The 18,148-nt window shown below is 42.8% G+C and overlaps 1 protein-coding gene across 5 annotated transcripts in view; it reads left to right on the top strand.

Moving 5' to 3' along the window:
• Nucleotides 1-18,148, top strand: part of scn8ab (sodium channel, voltage gated, type VIII, alpha subunit b) — a 140,280-nt gene that overhangs the window by 52,718 nt on the left and 69,414 nt on the right. For 4 of the 5 annotated variants that reach the window (XM_060920257.1, XM_060920255.1, XM_060920258.1 and 1 more), the window contains exons 11-13: nucleotides 8,518-8,838; nucleotides 14,764-14,896; nucleotides 15,011-15,249. In XM_060920257.1, coding sequence (XP_060776240.1) covers nucleotides 8,518-8,838; nucleotides 14,764-14,896; nucleotides 15,011-15,249 — 693 coding nt within the window. Of the gene's footprint in view, nucleotides 1-8,517; nucleotides 8,872-14,763; nucleotides 14,897-15,010; nucleotides 15,250-18,148 lie in introns of all 5 variants that reach the window. The other variant, XM_060920254.1, reaches the window with a different exon arrangement.

Here is an 18,148-nt window from a genome sequence, read left to right as displayed (position 1 = left end):
TTAAGGACGGTTGCAGGTGATTGTAGCAGATTGCAGGTGATTAAGGGCGATTGCAGGTGATTAAGGGCGATTGCAGGTGATTGTAGCAGATTGCAGGTGATTAAGGGCGGTTGCAGGTGATTGTAGCAGATTGCAGGTGATTAAGGGCGATTGCAGGTGATTGTAGCAGGTTGCAGGTGATTAAGGGCGATTGCAGGTGATTGTAGCAGATTGCAGGTGATTAAGGACGGTTGCAGGTGATTGTAGCAGATTGCAGGTGATTAAGGGCGGTTGCAGGTGATTGTAGCAGATTGCAGGTGATTAAGGGCAGTTGCAGGTGATTGTAGCAGATTGCAGGTGATTAAGGGCGGTTGCAGGTGATTGTAGCAGATTGCAGGTGATTAAGGGCGGTTGCAGGTGATTGTAGCAGATTGCAGGTGATTAAGGGCGGTTGCAGGTGATTGTAGCAGATTGCAGGTGATTAAGGGCGGTTGCAGGTGATTGTAGCAGATTGCAGGTGATTAAGGGCGGTTGCAGGTGATTGTAGCAGATTGCAGGTGATTAAGGGCGGTTGCAGGTGATTGTAGCAGATTGCAGGTGATTAAGGGCGGTTGCAGGTGATTGTAGCAGATTGCAGGTGATTAAGGGCGGTTGCAGGTGATTGTAGCAGATTGCAGGTGATTAAGGGCGGTTGCAGGTGATTGTAGCAGATTGCAGGTGATTAAGGGCGGTTGCAGGTGATTGTAGCAGATTGCAGGTGATTAAGGGCGGTTGCAGGTGATTGTAGCAGATTGCAGGTGATTAAGGGCGATTGCAGGTGATTGTAGCAGATTGCAGGTGATTAAGGGCGGTTGCAGGTGATTGTAGCAGATTGCAGGTGATTAAGGGCGGTTGCAGGTGATTGTAGCAGATTGCAGGTGATTAAGGGCGGTTGCAGGTGATTGTAGCAGATTGCAGGTGATTAAGGGCGGTTGCAGGTGATTGTAGCAGATTGCAGGTGATTAAGGGCGGTTGCAGGTGATTGTAGCAGATTGCAGGTGATTAAGGGCGGTTGCAGGTGATTGTAGCAGATTACAGATGATTAAGGGCGGTTGCAGGTGATTGTAGCAGATTGCAGGTGATTAAGGGCAGTTGCAGGTGATTGTAGCAGATTGCAGGTGATTAAGGGCGGTTGCAGGTGATTGTAGCAGATTGCAGGTGATTAAGGGCGGTTGCAGGTGATTGTAGCAGATTGCAGGTGATTAAGGGCGGTTGCAGGTGATTGTAGCAGATTGCAGGTGATTAAGGGCGGTTGCAGGTGATTGTAGCAGATTGCAGGTGATTAAGGGCGGTTGCAGGTGATTGTAGCAGATTGCAGGTGATTAAGGGCGGTTGCAGGTGATTGTAGCAGATTGCAGGTGATTAAGGGCGGTTGCAGGTGATTGTAGCAGATTGCAGGTGATTAAGGGCGGTTGCAGGTGATTGTAGCAGATTGCAGGTGATTAAGGGCGATTGCAGGTGATTGTAGCAGATTGCAGGTGATTAAGGGCGGTTGCAGGTGATTGTAGCAGATTGCAGGTGATTAAGGGTGGTTGCAGGTGATTGTAGCAGATTGCAGGTGATTAAGGGCGATTGCAGGTGATTGTAGCAGATTGCAGGTGATTAAGGGCGATTGCAGGTGATTAAGGGCGATTGCAGGTGATTGTAGCAGATTGCAGGTGATTAAGGGCGGTTGCAGGTGATTGTAGCAGATTGCAGGTGATTAAGGGCGATTGCAGGTGATTGTAGCAGGTTGCAGGTGATTAAGGGCGATTGCAGGTGATTGTAGCAGATTGCAGGTGATTAAGGACGGTTGCAGGTGATTGTAGCAGATTGCAGGTGATTAAGGGCGATTGCAGGTGATTAAGGGCGATTGCAGGTGATTGTAGCAGATTGCAGGTGATTAAGGGCGGTTGCAGGTGATTGTAGCAGATTGCAGGTGATTAAGGGCGATTGCAGGTGATTGTAGCAGGTTGCAGGTGATTAAGGGCGATTGCAGGTGATTGTAGCAGATTGCAGGTGATTAAGGACGGTTGCAGGTGATTGTAGCAGATTGCAGGTGATTAAGGGCGGTTGCAGGTGATTGTAGCAGATTGCAGGTGATTAAGGGCAGTTGCAGGTGATTGTAGCAGATTGCAGGTGATTAAGGGCGGTTGCAGGTGATTGTAGCAGATTGCAGGTGATTAAGGGCGGTTGCAGGTGATTGTAGCAGATTGCAGGTGATTAAGGGCGGTTGCAGGTGATTGTAGCAGATTGCAGGTGATTAAGGGCGGTTGCAGGTGATTGTAGCAGATTGCAGGTGATTAAGGGCGGTTGCAGGTGATTGTAGCAGATTGCAGGTGATTAAGGGCGGTTGCAGGTGATTGTAGCAGATTGCAGGTGATTAAGGGCGGTTGCAGGTGATTGTAGCAGATTGCAGGTGATTAAGGGCGGTTGCAGGTGATTGTAGCAGATTGCAGGTGATTAAGGGCGGTTGCAGGTGATTGTAGCAGATTGCAGGTGATTAAGGGCGGTTGCAGGTGATTGTAGCAGATTGCAGGTGATTAAGGGCGGTTGCAGGTGATTGTAGCAGATTGCAGGTGATTAAGGGCGGTTGCAGGTGATTGTAGCAGATTGCAGGTGATTAAGGGCGGTTGCAGGTGATTGTAGCAGATTGCAGGTGATTAAGGGCGATTGCAGGTTATTGTAGCAGATTGCAGGTGATTAAGGGCGGTTGCAGGTGATTGTAGCAGATTGCAGGTGATTAAGGGCGGTTGCAGGTGATTGTAGCAGATTGCAGGTGATTAAGGGCGGTTGCAGGTGATTGTAGCAGATTGCAGGTGATTAAGGGCGGTTGCAGGTGATTGTAGCAGATTGCAGGTGATTAAGGGCGATTGCAGGTGATTGTAGCAGATTGCAGGTGATTAAGGGCGATTGCAGGTGATTAAGGGCGATTGCAGGTGATTAAGGGCGATTGCAGGTGATTGTAGCAGATTGCAGGTGATTAAGGGCGATTGCAGGTGATTGTAGCAGATTGCAGGTGATTAAGGGCGATTGCAGGTGATTGTAGCAGATTGCAGGTGATTAAGGGCGGTTGCAGGTGATTGTAGCAGGTTGCAGGTGATTAAGGGCGGTTGCAGGTGATTGTAGCAGATTGCAGGTGATTAAGGGCGATTGCAGGTGATTAAGGGCGATTGCAGGTGATTAAGGGCGATTGCAGGTGATTAAGGGCGATTGCAGGTGATTAAGGGCGATTGCAGGTGATTGTAGCAGATTGCAGGTGATTAAGGGCGGTTGCAGGTGATTGTAGCAGATTACAGATGATTAAGGGCGGTTGCAGGTGATTGTAGCAGATTGCAGGTGATTAAGGGCGATTGCAGGTGATTGTAGCAGATTGCAGGTGATTAAGGGCGGTTGCAGGTGATTGTAGCAGATTACAGATGATTAAGGGCGGTTGCAGGTGATTGTAGCAGGTTGCAGGTGATTAAGGGCGATTGCAGGTGATTGTAGCAGATTGCAGGTGATTAAGGGCGGTTGCAGGTGATTGTAGCAGATTGCAGGTGATTAAGGGCGATTGCAGGTGATTGTAGCAGATTGCAGGTGATTAAGGGCGATTGCAGGTGATTGTAGCAGATTGCAGGTGATTAAGGGCGGTTGCAGGTGATTGTAGCAGATTGCAGGTGACTACAGGAGATAAGTGATTACAGATTACAGGTGATTACATGTGATTGCAGATGGCATATGCTTACAGATTATAGGTGATTGAAGATGACAGGTGATTAAAACTGATTAAATGTAATTCCTTAAAGGGTTCTACTTCAAAGCCTTTCTGATGTGAAAGCACTCTGTTATCAGGCTCTACACGGAACATTTTAGGGTTCCAAAATGTCTAATTATAAAGCAGGCCATATTTACTTTCATTTTCTTTTGATGTCACAGGAACATTATTTCCTTACCAGCAGAAGGTTGTTATGGTTATGCTCTCTATTTGCTTGGATGGACACAAAGAAGGTTCTTCCACAAAGTTCCTTGTATAGATGAGGATTTTTAGCTCTTTGGAAATGTCCTGGTTTGAAAGCCTTTGTGTTGGTAAGGGGAAGGAACTCTGACCCCTCGGGCTAGCGTTCCCGTTGGCTTCTGTTTCAGGAGATGAATGGGATGTGGATCAGACATTTTGTTGTGAAGTTTAAATGTGGACTTTCTCCCAAACCTCAGTTATTTCATAACTCCATTTAAAGTGGACGAACGGAGAACCCTTAAGAGTCACAGAGATTCCTTAAGCCATGTAAAACTCCTCTTACAAAACTTCTAACCATGATCGGGGATGATCAGTTTATGCAGCAGCTAAATACTGTGGGATGCTTAATTTAATTTTTATGAATTTGGTTTAAAATGTTGTAAGGTATGATGTGTTAATTAGTAACGATCATTTCTGGGTTATAAGCCGCATGTATGTTATGAAGGAGAATGTGGGGTCTGGACATTTCTTTGAATAATTTCACTTCGTATTAAACTCCTTTCTGTTTTACTTTGCTTCGCTTTATTTCAAAACACCTTCAGGTGTGTGAGAAACAGCCCAGACCTTCTCCTGGCCACAGTCTTCACCTGAGAATAATGTAACACTAGGTGAAGGTTGCTAGCGTTAGCATTCTGGTATCGTGTGGTGTGAGGTTGTAACTGAAGCGGTTTCTCTCTGATATGTGCAGCAGTGCAGATCTTAATCACTTTACCAGATCAATGGTACTCGTCTCTGTGAGGGAAGTGGAACAGTCGGAGCTGAGAGGACTCCTGGGCTTGTGGTTCTGCAGTGGTCAAGCAGCCCATTAGGGAGAAGCCACTCAGACCCACCGCAGTGAAAATGCCTGCATTAGCAGCAAGCGTTCTGCACTATCAGTGAATTTCAGCAAGCAGCTAAACACTCTGCAGCATCACTCATTTTCATCTACGACTCTGTGTCACGTCAGCATTTCACATTTTATTTTACTCGGGTGTGCTATGCTATGCTAGGCTATGATATGCTATGTATTTTATGTGATCTAATTAGGCAACATGTGAATGTTAGTGTTAATGTGAGATAAAAGCACTTGAGAAAACATTCAGCAAGAAGTTTTAACATTTCATTTGCTGGAAATTAAAAATACAGTTGTGTTATTCCTGTGCTGCTGTTCTTGGATGTAGACAGAAGGCTTGTTTTTGTTTGTTTGACATTATAAAGACTGCAATAGAAATATGAGATGTGCTCAGAAAGTTACGGGACTGCTGCTTGTGCCGTATAATGCTGTGATGTTTAACACTGGGACCTGGGTTACACACGTTTTTGTGACGACGTGCATGTGCACATTTGTGATTTTTACTATGGACCAGAGAGCAAACCTCACATTCTGTGTCTCACTCGGTCGGGGAATCACTCGCTCAGGCTCGCTGAAGTATTTCCAGGGTCTCAGTTGCTGATCACAATGTGCAAATCACAAATACGCACATGTACATCGTTACAAAAATGCATGTATTGTAGGTCCCGATGTTGACAATCACGGTGGAATTACGGCTTGCTCCTGCTCCGTGACCGTGATTGTGATGCACTCTGTTGGGTCTCAACAAACTCTTTCATTGTACCGCATCACCTTTATGATTTAACGTGTGCTTATTAAAAATCTTCTCCTTCTTCTTTCGGCTGTTCCCGTTAGAGTTTGCCACAGCGAATAATGTCCCTTCATCTCCTCCTGTCCTCCGTATCTTTTTCGTAGTTTAATCAAAAGAACTGATTTATTCAGCCCTAAAGAACAATTATGTTCTTAAAAACACTGAAATTAATCATAAGTTACTGTGTTCTTAAGGACCCGGTCCCACAACACCAATAACTATAACTCTGCCTATAACTCCAGCTCTGACTCTCCCTCGGCCTGAATTTAGTTCCAGTCTGGAGCAGAAACACCACAACTATAATCCCCACTATAATATCGCATGATCCTGACACTCAGGGAAATAAATGCATGCAACTTAGGAATAGTTATGGAAGTTTTTTTCAAGTAGTAGCACATTATTCTGGGTCATACTGTACAGCTTGGACTTCAGAACAGCCCATGCACACACTCCAGTGGCTGATAAAATACAGACAGGCCACAGACTACAGAAATATAATAAAAAAGGATACAAAATACGGAGTGGTTACGGACTTTAATACGGATGCATCATGGATGCTAATAATTTACGGATTGGTCACGGACGTTTCAGTGTATATCGCTCCTGTGGAGGACGGCCCCATGTGGACAGTTGGGGGTCGCGCCTGGAGGACGCTCTGGACTCTTGCAGTGGTGCTTTTGTGGCTGGGGACTGCAGTTGACTTGCTGACTTTGGGACTGCGGTTGTCGTGAACGGTTTTGCGCTCAGGTTTCCGTCGGTGGGGGGTTTATAGCATCAGCGAAACTGACTTCATGTTAAAACTGTTAATGTTATAGTCATGCTGTCTGTTGTTGCTCAAATGAGGATGGGTTCCCTTTTGAGTCTGGTTCCTCTCGAGGTTTCTTCCTCATATCGTCTGAGGGAGTTTTTCCTTGCCACCGTTGCTCATATTTTAAGTTGTTCAAATTCTGTAAAGCTGCTTTGCGACAGTGTTTATTGTTAAAAGCGCGATACAAATAAACTTGACTTGACTATATTACAGATTGGTTACCGATTTCATACGGATGATGCATCACGGATAAAAAAATAAAGTCTAAAACAATTAAATGTTTGGACTGCTGAAGTTCATAATTAAAATATCTTACCTGCATTTATCTCATCTCATTATCTGTAGCCGCTTTATCCTGTTCTACAGGGTCGCAGGCGAGCTGGAGCCTATCCCAGCTGACTACGGGCGAAAGGCGGGGTACACCCTGGACAAGTCGCCAGGTCATCACAGGGCTGACACATAGACACAGACAACCATTCACACTCACATTCACACCTACGCTCAATTTAGAGTCACCAGTTAACCTAACCTGCATGTCTTTGGACTGTGGGGGAAACCGGAGCACCCGGAGGAAACCCACGCGGACACGGGGAGAACATGCAAACTCCACACTAGACCCCGAAGCCGTTTGTTTTCAGGATAATGGCTGGCTGATGAAATTATTGGCTGGCTAGCTGACTCAGCCAAAACCTTAATGGCTGCTGCAGCCACCAAAATGTTTATGGCTACAAATGGCTGATACTGGACGTCACTGTGAGGCATATATCCGGGCGAACGGATCAAACAAATGGGGGGAATAAATAGCAAATTACCACAGGTCCCCTGGTCTCTTACTTCATTGTAAATATAAATCTAGCAAGATTGTAGTTCAATGCTAATAATAAGCTAATCTGGATTGTTCGAGGAAGGCATCTAGCTATCTACTCTCACTAGCAATGACCAGTGAAGGACTGGCAGCTATCTTACTATGATGAAAGTAGAGTGGTGGAGTACTTTTTTTTTTTAATCAATCTCGAAGTATGTGAAACAAACAAAAAATACCTTTACACTTTCCCTCAGCAGCGGCAAAGAATGCAGCCATCTCGTCGATATCGGAGTCGATTGATGCTCTGGGTGGGTTCCCGGGTTCCCCAGTGTATCGTGGTAACGGTGTGAGGGGCGGGAAGCCAGACAGGTAGTCACAACGGCAAGCTTGTGGTGGCTCTCTGTGCTGTGATATCAGTTCTAAATCTCTACAGTGTATGCCTATACGTCTCTATTGTGTTACTACTAGTGTGTACAGTTGATCATGTTTGTGTCACTTTTCTTGTAGCTCATGATGTGGATAAACCCATTATTTGATGTACACAATTCTTAGTGGCTCAGCCAAATTTTATTAGATAGCGGCTCAAATTGGCTTACAAAATTATTGGCTGGCGGCGGCTCAAATTCTAAATGGCGGTTTTAGCGGCGCCTGGCGGCGGCTTCGGGGTCTACTCCACACAGAAAGGCCCTCGCCGGCCACGGGGCTCGAACCCAGACCTTCTTGCTGTGAGGCGACAGCGCTAACCACTACACCACCGTGCCGCCCACCTGCATTTATATCTTTATTAATTTACTGTTGATATTTCACAGAAAATAATCGCGTATCCGTGAATAAAAGATCCGTGCTTTGTATTATATATATATATATATATATATATTTTTTTTTTTTGTGAATCTGGATTCCAAGACTTCATGATGCAACAAGGATGTACAAAGATGTCTGGGGGAAAATAGCACGTGCTCAGACAACGTCACATGTAAACAATTACCTGACTGGTCAGATGTTTTATTGGATCAGGTCCAGGTCTGGAAAAATGGCTCTAGAAGCAAATCTCACTGATACGGATAAACCCAGGCCTGGGCTATAGGGATCGTTATCGCTCTGCTGTGAGCACCGACTACGTACAGTAAACTGCAGGGGACCCATTTATTTATAGTTATCCATATAGTTGTAGTTATAGTTATCATTGTTGTGGGACCGGGCCTTAAAGCAGTGTACATGAGAGCGGAAAAAAAAAGTTAAAAATGATGACTTTTCTTCCTCTGTCTGTCTCTGTGTCTCTCTCTAGTCTCTGTTAAGCATACCTGGCTCGCCCTTCATGTCCCGCCATAACAGTCGCAGCTCCATCTTCAGCTTTAAGGGACGTCTGCGGGACATTGGTTCTGAGAACGAGTTTGCGGATGACGAGCACAGCACAGTGGAAGAAAGCGAAGACCGCCGAGGCTCCCTCTTCATCCCGTACCGGCGCAACAGCTACAGCGGTTACAGTCAGGGCTCGTCACGCATCAACCCGCTGTTGTCACACTCGGGCTGCAAGAGGAACAGCACAGTCGACTGCAACGGGGTGGTGTCTCTGATCGGGCCCGGGCCTGGACGCCTTCTGCCTGAGGTGAAAATAGATAAGGCAGCCTCTGACGACAGTGTAAGGAAGTTTACAGTATAGGCATGACCCCAGTGGCCGATCTTTAAAATCCCCACGCATTTTGATGACCTGCCTTTCTGCTATCTCAGTTTCTGTTCTTGTTTTGTCCCTTCTTACCCTGCGCTTACACCAGCTGCGATGTGACACGACGCATCAAAGCTGTGGTGAGATGGACTGAGCGTAGACGATATGAGCGCTGTTTAACTTTACACGAAGTGATGTGGTGTCTCTCAGTGAGAGTGAGGGATGGGGGATGTCTCTTCTTTATCTCATTCTGCGGACTTTTGTTTCCTGTCGGATTTTCGTTCCTGAACCAGTTGCTGAGTCTCACTGTGCAGCTAAATGCTTAAAGGTGTTTCTACATGAATGGAACAGTGGCTGTGTTTGAGATGACTGAGAGGAAGGAACAGTGTTTTTGGTGCATTCTGACATTATGACACAGTGATGCATTGCACCGATGCAGGTTCCTCAGGAATGTTTTTTAGTGGGAGAAGATGACAGGGGCGTAGCCATCATTTTAGAAGTGAGGGGGACAAATTGTTCAGAGGTCTATTGAGTGATTTATCATCCTCTCGCATTCAATTGCTCCTCTCCTTAGCAGCTAAAGAACCACAAACAGCACAGCACCAGGGAACCGACTTTAGTTCTTTAAAATGATATACTATCAAAATCTAAAGTCAAAATCTATACATCTATAAAGTAAAATGTATAAATAGAATTAAGAATAGTAGTAGTGACATAGCTAGTTATATTCTCTTCTCACCGGTGACCCTGCGTAATCCTCCCTGTTGGCCTCTGGTCCACTGTCTCCTCTCTCACCCTGCTCTTTCTATTGTGGCAATAAAGATTAAAAAATATGTGGAAAGCAAAATTTTGAAATAGAATTAGGAATACAGTAATAATAATCAGCAAATTCATGTACTTTAAACTTTAACTACCACAAAAATAAATTAAATCTTTACAAAAATAACAGTCAAAGGAACACAAATACATTTATATTCTTATTTTCTACCCGGAAGTGAGTAATCTTAGAGTAGCTAAAATAATAACGTTACTCAAGTAAGAGTATTGTTACTTTAGAATAATATTACTCAAGGAAAAGTAAAACGTATTTTGCAACAAAACAACTCTTAAGAGTACAATTTATCCAAAAAGTTACTCAAGTAAATGTAACGGAGTAAATGTAACTAGTTACTACCGCCTCTAAGTTAGCTAGCTAGCTTAACTCACTAAACTGACATCTATTTGCCATCTTTTAGCTCAACATTATCGACATTCAACAGCATTACTCAACTCACACGGTTTGTTTGGAAAAAACTGCGTAAAGTCTTTAGCCTCTTGGCTGGTTTGCTGAACATACAGAAGCGCTGCCCAGATCTGAATCACACCAAAGGTACTCATACAATATTTTCTAAAGCGTCTCTGATCACACACGACAGCAGTGTTTGTTTGCCGCCTTAGCTCCGCCTGCTCATGATGCGTTTAGAGGCGGCTCGGAAAAACGCATTTCCACATGTTAAAAATGAATTGAGTGGTTGTAATGGCTGTAAAAAGTGCGGGGCACAGAGGGCACAAATACGGGAAGTGTGGGGGACATGTCCCCTGCACACCCCGCGTCCGCTACACCCATGGAAGATGATCAAGTGCTCGATAGCCAGCTGTGTAGTTTATTCAGGGGTAATGCTTTAGCTAAATGCTACCAAGGGTCCCATGGAGACTGGCAGTACACAAAAGATAATGGTAGTGAGCTTAGACCTCGCTGTTGGTGTGAACGCAGGGTTACGTTAACCCCCAAACCCCACTCGTCATGTGCTGCTCTGAATGGCACAGCAATTCTCCTAAAATCCTTTACAGCTCATGCTCTCCATCCCAAACAGACAAATCTTTCTTTCTCCTTTCCCCACATTTACAGTCTTCTTTTACAACATAATCAAGTCAGCCCACTTGTCAAAAACTAAAGAAGTCTAATATTTTATACTACTCCCTCTACTAAACCATCTAACTCTGTTATAATAACGTCCACCATTTTACTTCTCCTTCTGCCCCTCCTCTCCTGTCCTTCACTTCAGAACCAGTCTAATGTCTCTGTCCTCTTTTTTCTGGTCTTGGCTCCGTCTCTTCCCTCCTCCAGATTAAACGTGATGCAGCAGAAACCTTTCCTAACCTTTCCAGTAACTACATTTTCCTCATCTTAGCTAGCATGGTAGACTGACTTCCTTATACTCTCTATCCAGGCTTTGCCTTTTTTAATCTTCTCTGGTTGAGGCATGATCTCAGGCCCAGTTTCCACGTCTTATCCACCACCGACCACCACCCACCACCGTCTGTAAACCACAAGCTCATATAGTCAATGCAGAGGCATATTGCACCATCCAATTTCCGTATCAGTGCATGGAACAATTTGTGGAGTTTTTGTGGCGTTTAAGTTATTTTTAATTTGGCTCTGATTTCCTAAACCTTGTGTGCATTGAAACAAGTGCAAACTTTCAATAAACAAACAAAAACAAAGTACAAGCTAATTGATAAACAGGGTTCTGTCATTTATGTATAAAAAATAAGCCTTAAATGAAGCAACACCGTGAACATCTCATTGCTTCAGTTTAGCAGTAAAAGGTGTTTATATAAATCAGAAACATTGCTGATAATCTATTATAAATCTGTTTGGGTACAGATGGAGGTGTGTGTGTGTGTGTGTGTGTGTGTGTGTGTTGGAGACTGGGCCTTAGTGTTTGAATTAAACTCTTTTCCTACTGTGTGCATGTTCCTGCATGCTGACGTTGTGATTTGGACAGCTGTGTAAAATCAGTTGCATTTTTCAATGCGTACAATCTGGCAACCAGACCTAGTGTGATGACTGAAGTGTGTGGTGCTGTTCTCTGAGGTAGAAAAAAGCAGCAGCAGTGGAGATGCTGAAGATCAGTGGCTCGGTTAAATACGCAGGAAGATCTGAAATACCTGACTTGGGCAAAAAGAATCCAGTTTAAAGTTCAGTTTCAGTCATAATGTAAAGGATGAAGGTTGTTCAGGTGGAAGGACTACGAATGTCTCAGACGCTTCATCTGTTCGTCTGAAGGAAGGAGGTGTGAGGATTAGATATAAGTGGTACAGCACAACTGATGGAAGTGTAGAAATGTAGAAAATCTACGTCTTTATTAGGAACTCGGGTGAAAAATAAACAGGAGGTTTTAAATGAACAGATAATTTAGTTCAGTGCTTGAGAAAGACATTATTTGTGATTGTTTCGACGCCTCGTTCGGACGATAGCTGTGTGTACGTTTGTGAGGCAACCGGAGGGCATTCAGTCCTATAGGAACCTCCAGGATCTCCGAGGGTGTGTGAAAGACTTTGTGGTGGATTTTGGAGAGACAGGCTTCAGTTCATCCTTCAGTTCAGTTGCTTGACGATGCTGATAGCCGTGCAATTGTATAATTAAAAGACACTAATTTTGCTAGTTTAACACCTTGTAAATTAGATTAGATTAGATAAAACTTTATTGATCCCTTTGGGAGGTTTCCCTCAGGGAAATTAAAATCAGAGTCATTTTATTTTTCTAAAAACATATAGTTATCTTATCGGCTTCACCCCCTAGATTAAAGTTAAATGCAAGTACCAGAGTTCATTAAACATAGATTTAAGAGAGAATTTGCGTAATTGGGTAACATTTGTAACGGACAAAAATTAGCTGCATACAAAAATGCATTTCGTCGTGTTGAACACTGGAGGGCATTTTGCGTGTATTATACAGAATTATGGACACTGAACATAACTGTATTGAAACGAGGTGGAAATTGAGGTTAGAGGTCAGAGTCAGCTATATGTATAATGTTTTGTTATTTTTATTAAATAATTTATTCATAGTTATGTTTTTTAACTTTAGTTTTGATAATAATTTTACTTTTAATTTCTTTTCAGATTTTAGTTGAGTTTGTTATTACTATGGCATTTAGAACTTCTACGAGGATAAGTCAAAAAGTTCTAACACAAATTGAAAAAAAGCTTTATTTATGAAAATAAAGCTATTTCTCTACATATCCTCCATTTAAGTCGAAACACTTCTGCAAGCGGTGTTTCCATCGGAGAATTCCTTCTTTGTAGAATTCTGGGGGATGTCTTTCACACCTTTTGAAATTGTAACATCTGTCTTAGAACTTTTTGACTTACCCTCGTATTTGCAGGACTCGACATTAATGGTAGTCCGACTATCCGGGACAACCAGATGTTTTGTCTGGACAAGTCAAATCCCCACCTGCCTGTCCAACGGGATGCGTTGAAGTTGATGATTTTTTTGAAAATCACAATTTTTTATAGTAATTATTCAAGAGTTACATCAATAAAGTTCCAACAAAACCAGTTCAATCCCCTCAGGGATCCGTCCATGTTACTGTTTATCAAATTCCAGGGAAGCCGAGTAGAGCAGGTGTGTGTGTGTGTGTGTAAAAATAACCACGGCGTAATATCTAATTATAGATTATTAGACTTTATCGAAATCTGAGAAATAGTGATCAAATACCTCAATAAAATAAATCTCTGTGGTGAATCTTCATTTCAGTGCATTTTTCTTTTGTATGGTTCACATTAACCATCACAAATGTGGTAAAATATCTTGGGGGAATTTTACGACAGTGCCGAACTCAGTTTGTTTTCATTCACAGTGTGATTCTGTCCCCCTCATCATGTCCAACTCGTTTTCTTTAAATTAATTTATACTTCAGGTTTTACTGGATTAATCAGGATTTAACTTTATTTCCTCCAGAAGCTTTGAATGTGGGTGAGTCTAACTCTTAAAACTGCACATCAGGTAATGGGTTAGAACACACACACACACACACACACACACACACACACACACACACACACACACACACACACACACACGCCATAATGGGGCTTTGGAGAGTTTCTGTTTATTGTTCCAGTTAAAGTTTTATTGAAAAATGATAAATCATTAAAGCAGAATAATGATCATCACTATACCTGCTTTTAGATAAACTCTGTTCATCACGTTCCTTTCGTTTAACTCGTAAACACACAGGAGTAAAAAGGTTTAGATCAGGACGAGTGAGAAATCACACTGCTTGCACGAGTGGATTAAAGCGTTAATGTTGAGCTCTGATTGGTTTAATTATTGAGAGATATTTTAATTTATATTGTATATATTTATCAGTGTTAATAATTTTGTACTTTAGTTAGTTTTTTGTCATTGATAGTATTGATTTATGAATCTTTTAAAAAGCTGCTTTAATTTAGATGTAACATTTGTGTTATTGAGATTTACTTTGAAATTTAGTGTCCGTTTATTGTTAGTAATTTTATTTCTGTAAACAGTGAAAGTTGGATGTATGATATTTCGAGATAGATGCAGGAATACACACCGCTGTGTAACACCACGGAACAGTGAGAATAAGATCAAAGGCAGAAACAGATCGCATGCCTTGTCGTGTGCATGTAATTTAGGTAAAATCAAAAATAAATTTCACACATTTTTAAAACGTATTTTATTTCAGTGCATTCTGAGGCGATATGTTTAGTTATTTCATCCCAATTTGTAATTTAACTTCCAGTTTATTAATTGTGCATTTTTTCATCTTGCCCTGCTGACAGTAACCCGTGTGTGATTGTGCTGACGTTTATAAAGTCGTCGGTCTGATTCGTGTTATTGTTGCTGAGTAAATGGCAGAGACGGCAGTGTGTGATGAGGATGATCTGGGAGTGGAGTGTGATGTTGAGTCAGGTGTGTGGGAGGAAGCTCAGTGATGGACACACACTTGTGTTTTGGTGTGATGAAGAGGACGCAGGTGAATCTCATGCAGTCCTTCAGTTTAATGTGTGTGTGTGTGTGTGTGTGTGTGTGTGTGTGTTTGCCTCCTCCTCATTCCTCCCTCTCATGTACAGACGACTGAGGTGGACGTGAAGGGGAAACACTCAGGGTCTCTCATGGTGTCTGTGGACCAGCTCAACACGTCATTCGGACGTAAAGAGCGAGCCAACAGTGCCATGACCGTCATTACTAACACACTCGTGGAAGGTACCGTACCTCTGACTGAGTTTCATCTGTGTTTTTTTTTTTTCTGCAGATCTCATCTTCAGGTGTTTGGCCTCGCTCTTTAACCCTGTATTCTCATTGCTGTTCCTCACACAGAGCTGGAGGAGTCTCAGCGAAAGTGTCCTCCATGCTGGTACAAATTTGCCAACAACTTTCTGATCTGGGAATGTTGTCCACTCTGGTTGAAAATTAAGGAGATAGTTAATCTGATCGTGATGGACCCGTTTGTGGATTTGGCCATCACTATCTGTATCGTGCTGAACACTGTGTTCATGGCGATGGAGCACTACCCCATGACCAGTGAGTTTGAGGACGTTCTGTCTGTAGGAAATCTGGTAAGTCACATCACATGTGGATGAAAAACCCATTCTCCCAGTCGGCAGCGTGGCGCACCTGATCACGGTCACATTAAAGCTTACAGAATAAACAGCACCAGAAACACGACACCGCTCATTTTCTCAAACTGACATCACACTGACTTGAGATCCAAACTGCAAATGGCCAAATTTAATTTAATTTATAATAAGAGATTTATAATCCAGATGTAGAGATCATTTAAATTGATCCCTAATGAACAAGCCTGAGGTGACGGTGGTGAGGAAAATCTCCCTGAGACGACACGAGCAAGAAACCTTCAAAGGAACCAGATTCAAACTGGAACCCATCCTCATCTGGGTGACTGAGAATAGTGTGATTATAAATCATTACAGATATAGTACAGCTGTGGAAGAGTAGAGGCCGTCCAGAGTGTGTTTACAGGATGTTCAGGATCAGCAGATTGGGTCGTGTTCAGAGTCAGTGACGTGAGTACAAAAGTTCTGTCAGTGTTTCTGTGGGGAAAGTTCCTGGTTCTGCAGCTTCTTCAGTGGATATTCTGAGCTCCACACTGCGATTATTACGACCACCTGTGTGTGGGTCACATCTCCCAGGCTCTCGGGCATTTACTGAGTAGAAGTACCTGAGTTTTTCAGGAGTGTCCAGACCAGCAGCAGGTTCTGACTGGAAGACTGGTGAGCTGCAGTCGGCAGTTTAGCAGTAACTTTAATTCTTTACATTTATAACGTAAAGTTATAATGTTTGAGAACCCTGGCTTTGTCAGCTTTGTGTATTTAGTTTTATTGAGTGATTTTGAGGTTTCACTGATGGAATAATCGAGTTCCATGCAGGGGCGCAGATAGGATTTTTGAACTGGGGGGGACTGAGCTGTTAGCAAATGATTCCATTTTGTGTGTGTGTGTGTGTGTATATATATATATACACACACACTACCGTTCAAAAGTTTGGGGTCACTTTGAAATGTCCTTATTTTTGAAAGAAAAGCACTGTTCTTTTCAATGAAGATCACTTTAAACTAATCAGAAATCCACTCTATACATTGCTAATGTGGTAAATGACTATTCTAGCTGCAAATGTGTGGTTTTTGGTGCAATATCTCCATAGGTGTATAGAGGCCCATTTCCAGCAACTCTCACTCCAGTGTTCTAATGGTACAATGTGTTTGCTCATTGCCTCAGAAGGCTAATGGATGATTAGAAAACCCTTGTACAATCATGTTAGCACAGCTGAAAACAGTTGAGCTCTTTAGAGAAGCTATAAAACTGACCTTCCTTTGAGCAGATTGAGTTTCTGGAGCATCACATTTGTGGGGTCGATTAAATGCTCAAAATGGCCAGAAAAATGTCTCGACTATATTTTCTATTCATTTTACAACTTATGGTGGGAAATAAAAGTGTGACTTTTCATGGAAAACACAAAATTGTCTGGGTGACCCCAAACTTTTGAACGGTAGTGTGTATACATGTTATTTCACCTCCCTCACTGCCATCACCAGGAACTACCTGCAGGCCAGGACAATGATAACATTTTAACATAGCCTATGGAAATCCAAAGTTTACACATTATCATCACGCACAGAAATTGCAAAACTAGTTTTAAAACCGCTAAGTTCCAACTGTTAAACATAGCGAGAGGCTGGGGTGTGTGTAAAGTGTAAACCAGTGCATCCTGACTTTCTAACTATGCCTGTGTGTTGCGTGAGCAGCAGTCAGTCAACAACTCTTCGCAAAGTTTCCTTATGAAACAATATGCTCACTGAAATTATGGCAGGGAACGCCAGATTAAACATTAAAACTGCCTTCTGAGCACTGTATCTACAGGCTGCCACCGAAAGAAGGAGGCTACCAGAAAGGCATCTCTACTCCGTACGATTTTACTTTCACTACGACATTACTTTGAACAGACTATCAAAAAATTGCAAGGTGATATGATAAAGTAAGGCACAGTTTACTTACAGTCGTTTTTTTTTTTTGAAAAAAAAAACCCCGATGCAATCGTTTTCTGCCTTTTGGCACCCTTCATCATGCCGTGTTGAGGTCCTGAACTAGGAGGCGCTGTCCCCGATATGCCTGTCAAACTTGTTGTGGGTAACCATAGCAACCAAGCTCGAGCTCGCAACCTGTGCAGTCTGCGCAGTTGCAGCTATGTATGTACTGCTGTGCACCTCAATAAACCGAATGGTAATTAGTCTTTTGATTTTTCCGTGAGGTTTGCCTTATGCAAAGAAAGACAGCATAGACGTTTTTTCCTCCCTATAAGTGGGGGGGACCGAACGAGGTGAATTTAAATCTGGGTGGGACGAATCCCCCCATCCCCCCCTCTATTTGCGCCCGTGGTTCCATGTACAGTTTGAGGTTAAATGCATTCAGGACTGAAATGTAAATATTTCACACATTGAGAAAACAGTTTTGAACGTTGTGCACAGTGAGGGCAATGCAGCTGAAACACATCAACTCAGTGGATAGTGGTTTGGCACTAAATTAGTAAAAACAGAAAAAAAAACCCTAAAACCATGCCACTGTATGTAATGTTAATTACATAATAACAATAATAATTATTATAATAATAATAACAACAATGAGAATTTGCACTAGCTGTCACATACCAGGACGTCTGGTCACTGTACCCTATAGATCCGGAACGGTAAGAGATAGAGAATGACGCTAAGTGAGGAAAAGTTTTGCTCTGTCGCCCTGAACAAAATAAAAATTTAAAAAACTGACTGAAAAAATCATGAAAATTGACAGAGTTATAAGTGATTGAAAAAAAAGCACGCCTGTTTTTCATGGATCATTCCGGATCAGTGATCCAGATCAGCACCAAAATTCATAGAAACGTAATTCAGTCCAGAGGTATTCATGTGAAATTTGGTGATTGGTTGAAAACTGAAGGAGAACT

This window comes from Neoarius graeffei, chromosome 4 (assembly GCF_027579695.1).
Source record: "Neoarius graeffei isolate fNeoGra1 chromosome 4, fNeoGra1.pri, whole genome shotgun sequence".
Classification (NCBI taxonomy): domain Eukaryota; kingdom Metazoa; phylum Chordata; class Actinopteri; order Siluriformes; family Ariidae; genus Neoarius; species Neoarius graeffei.
Note: the sequence above shows the minus strand (reverse complement) of the source record. Positions and strands in the feature narration are given on the sequence as shown.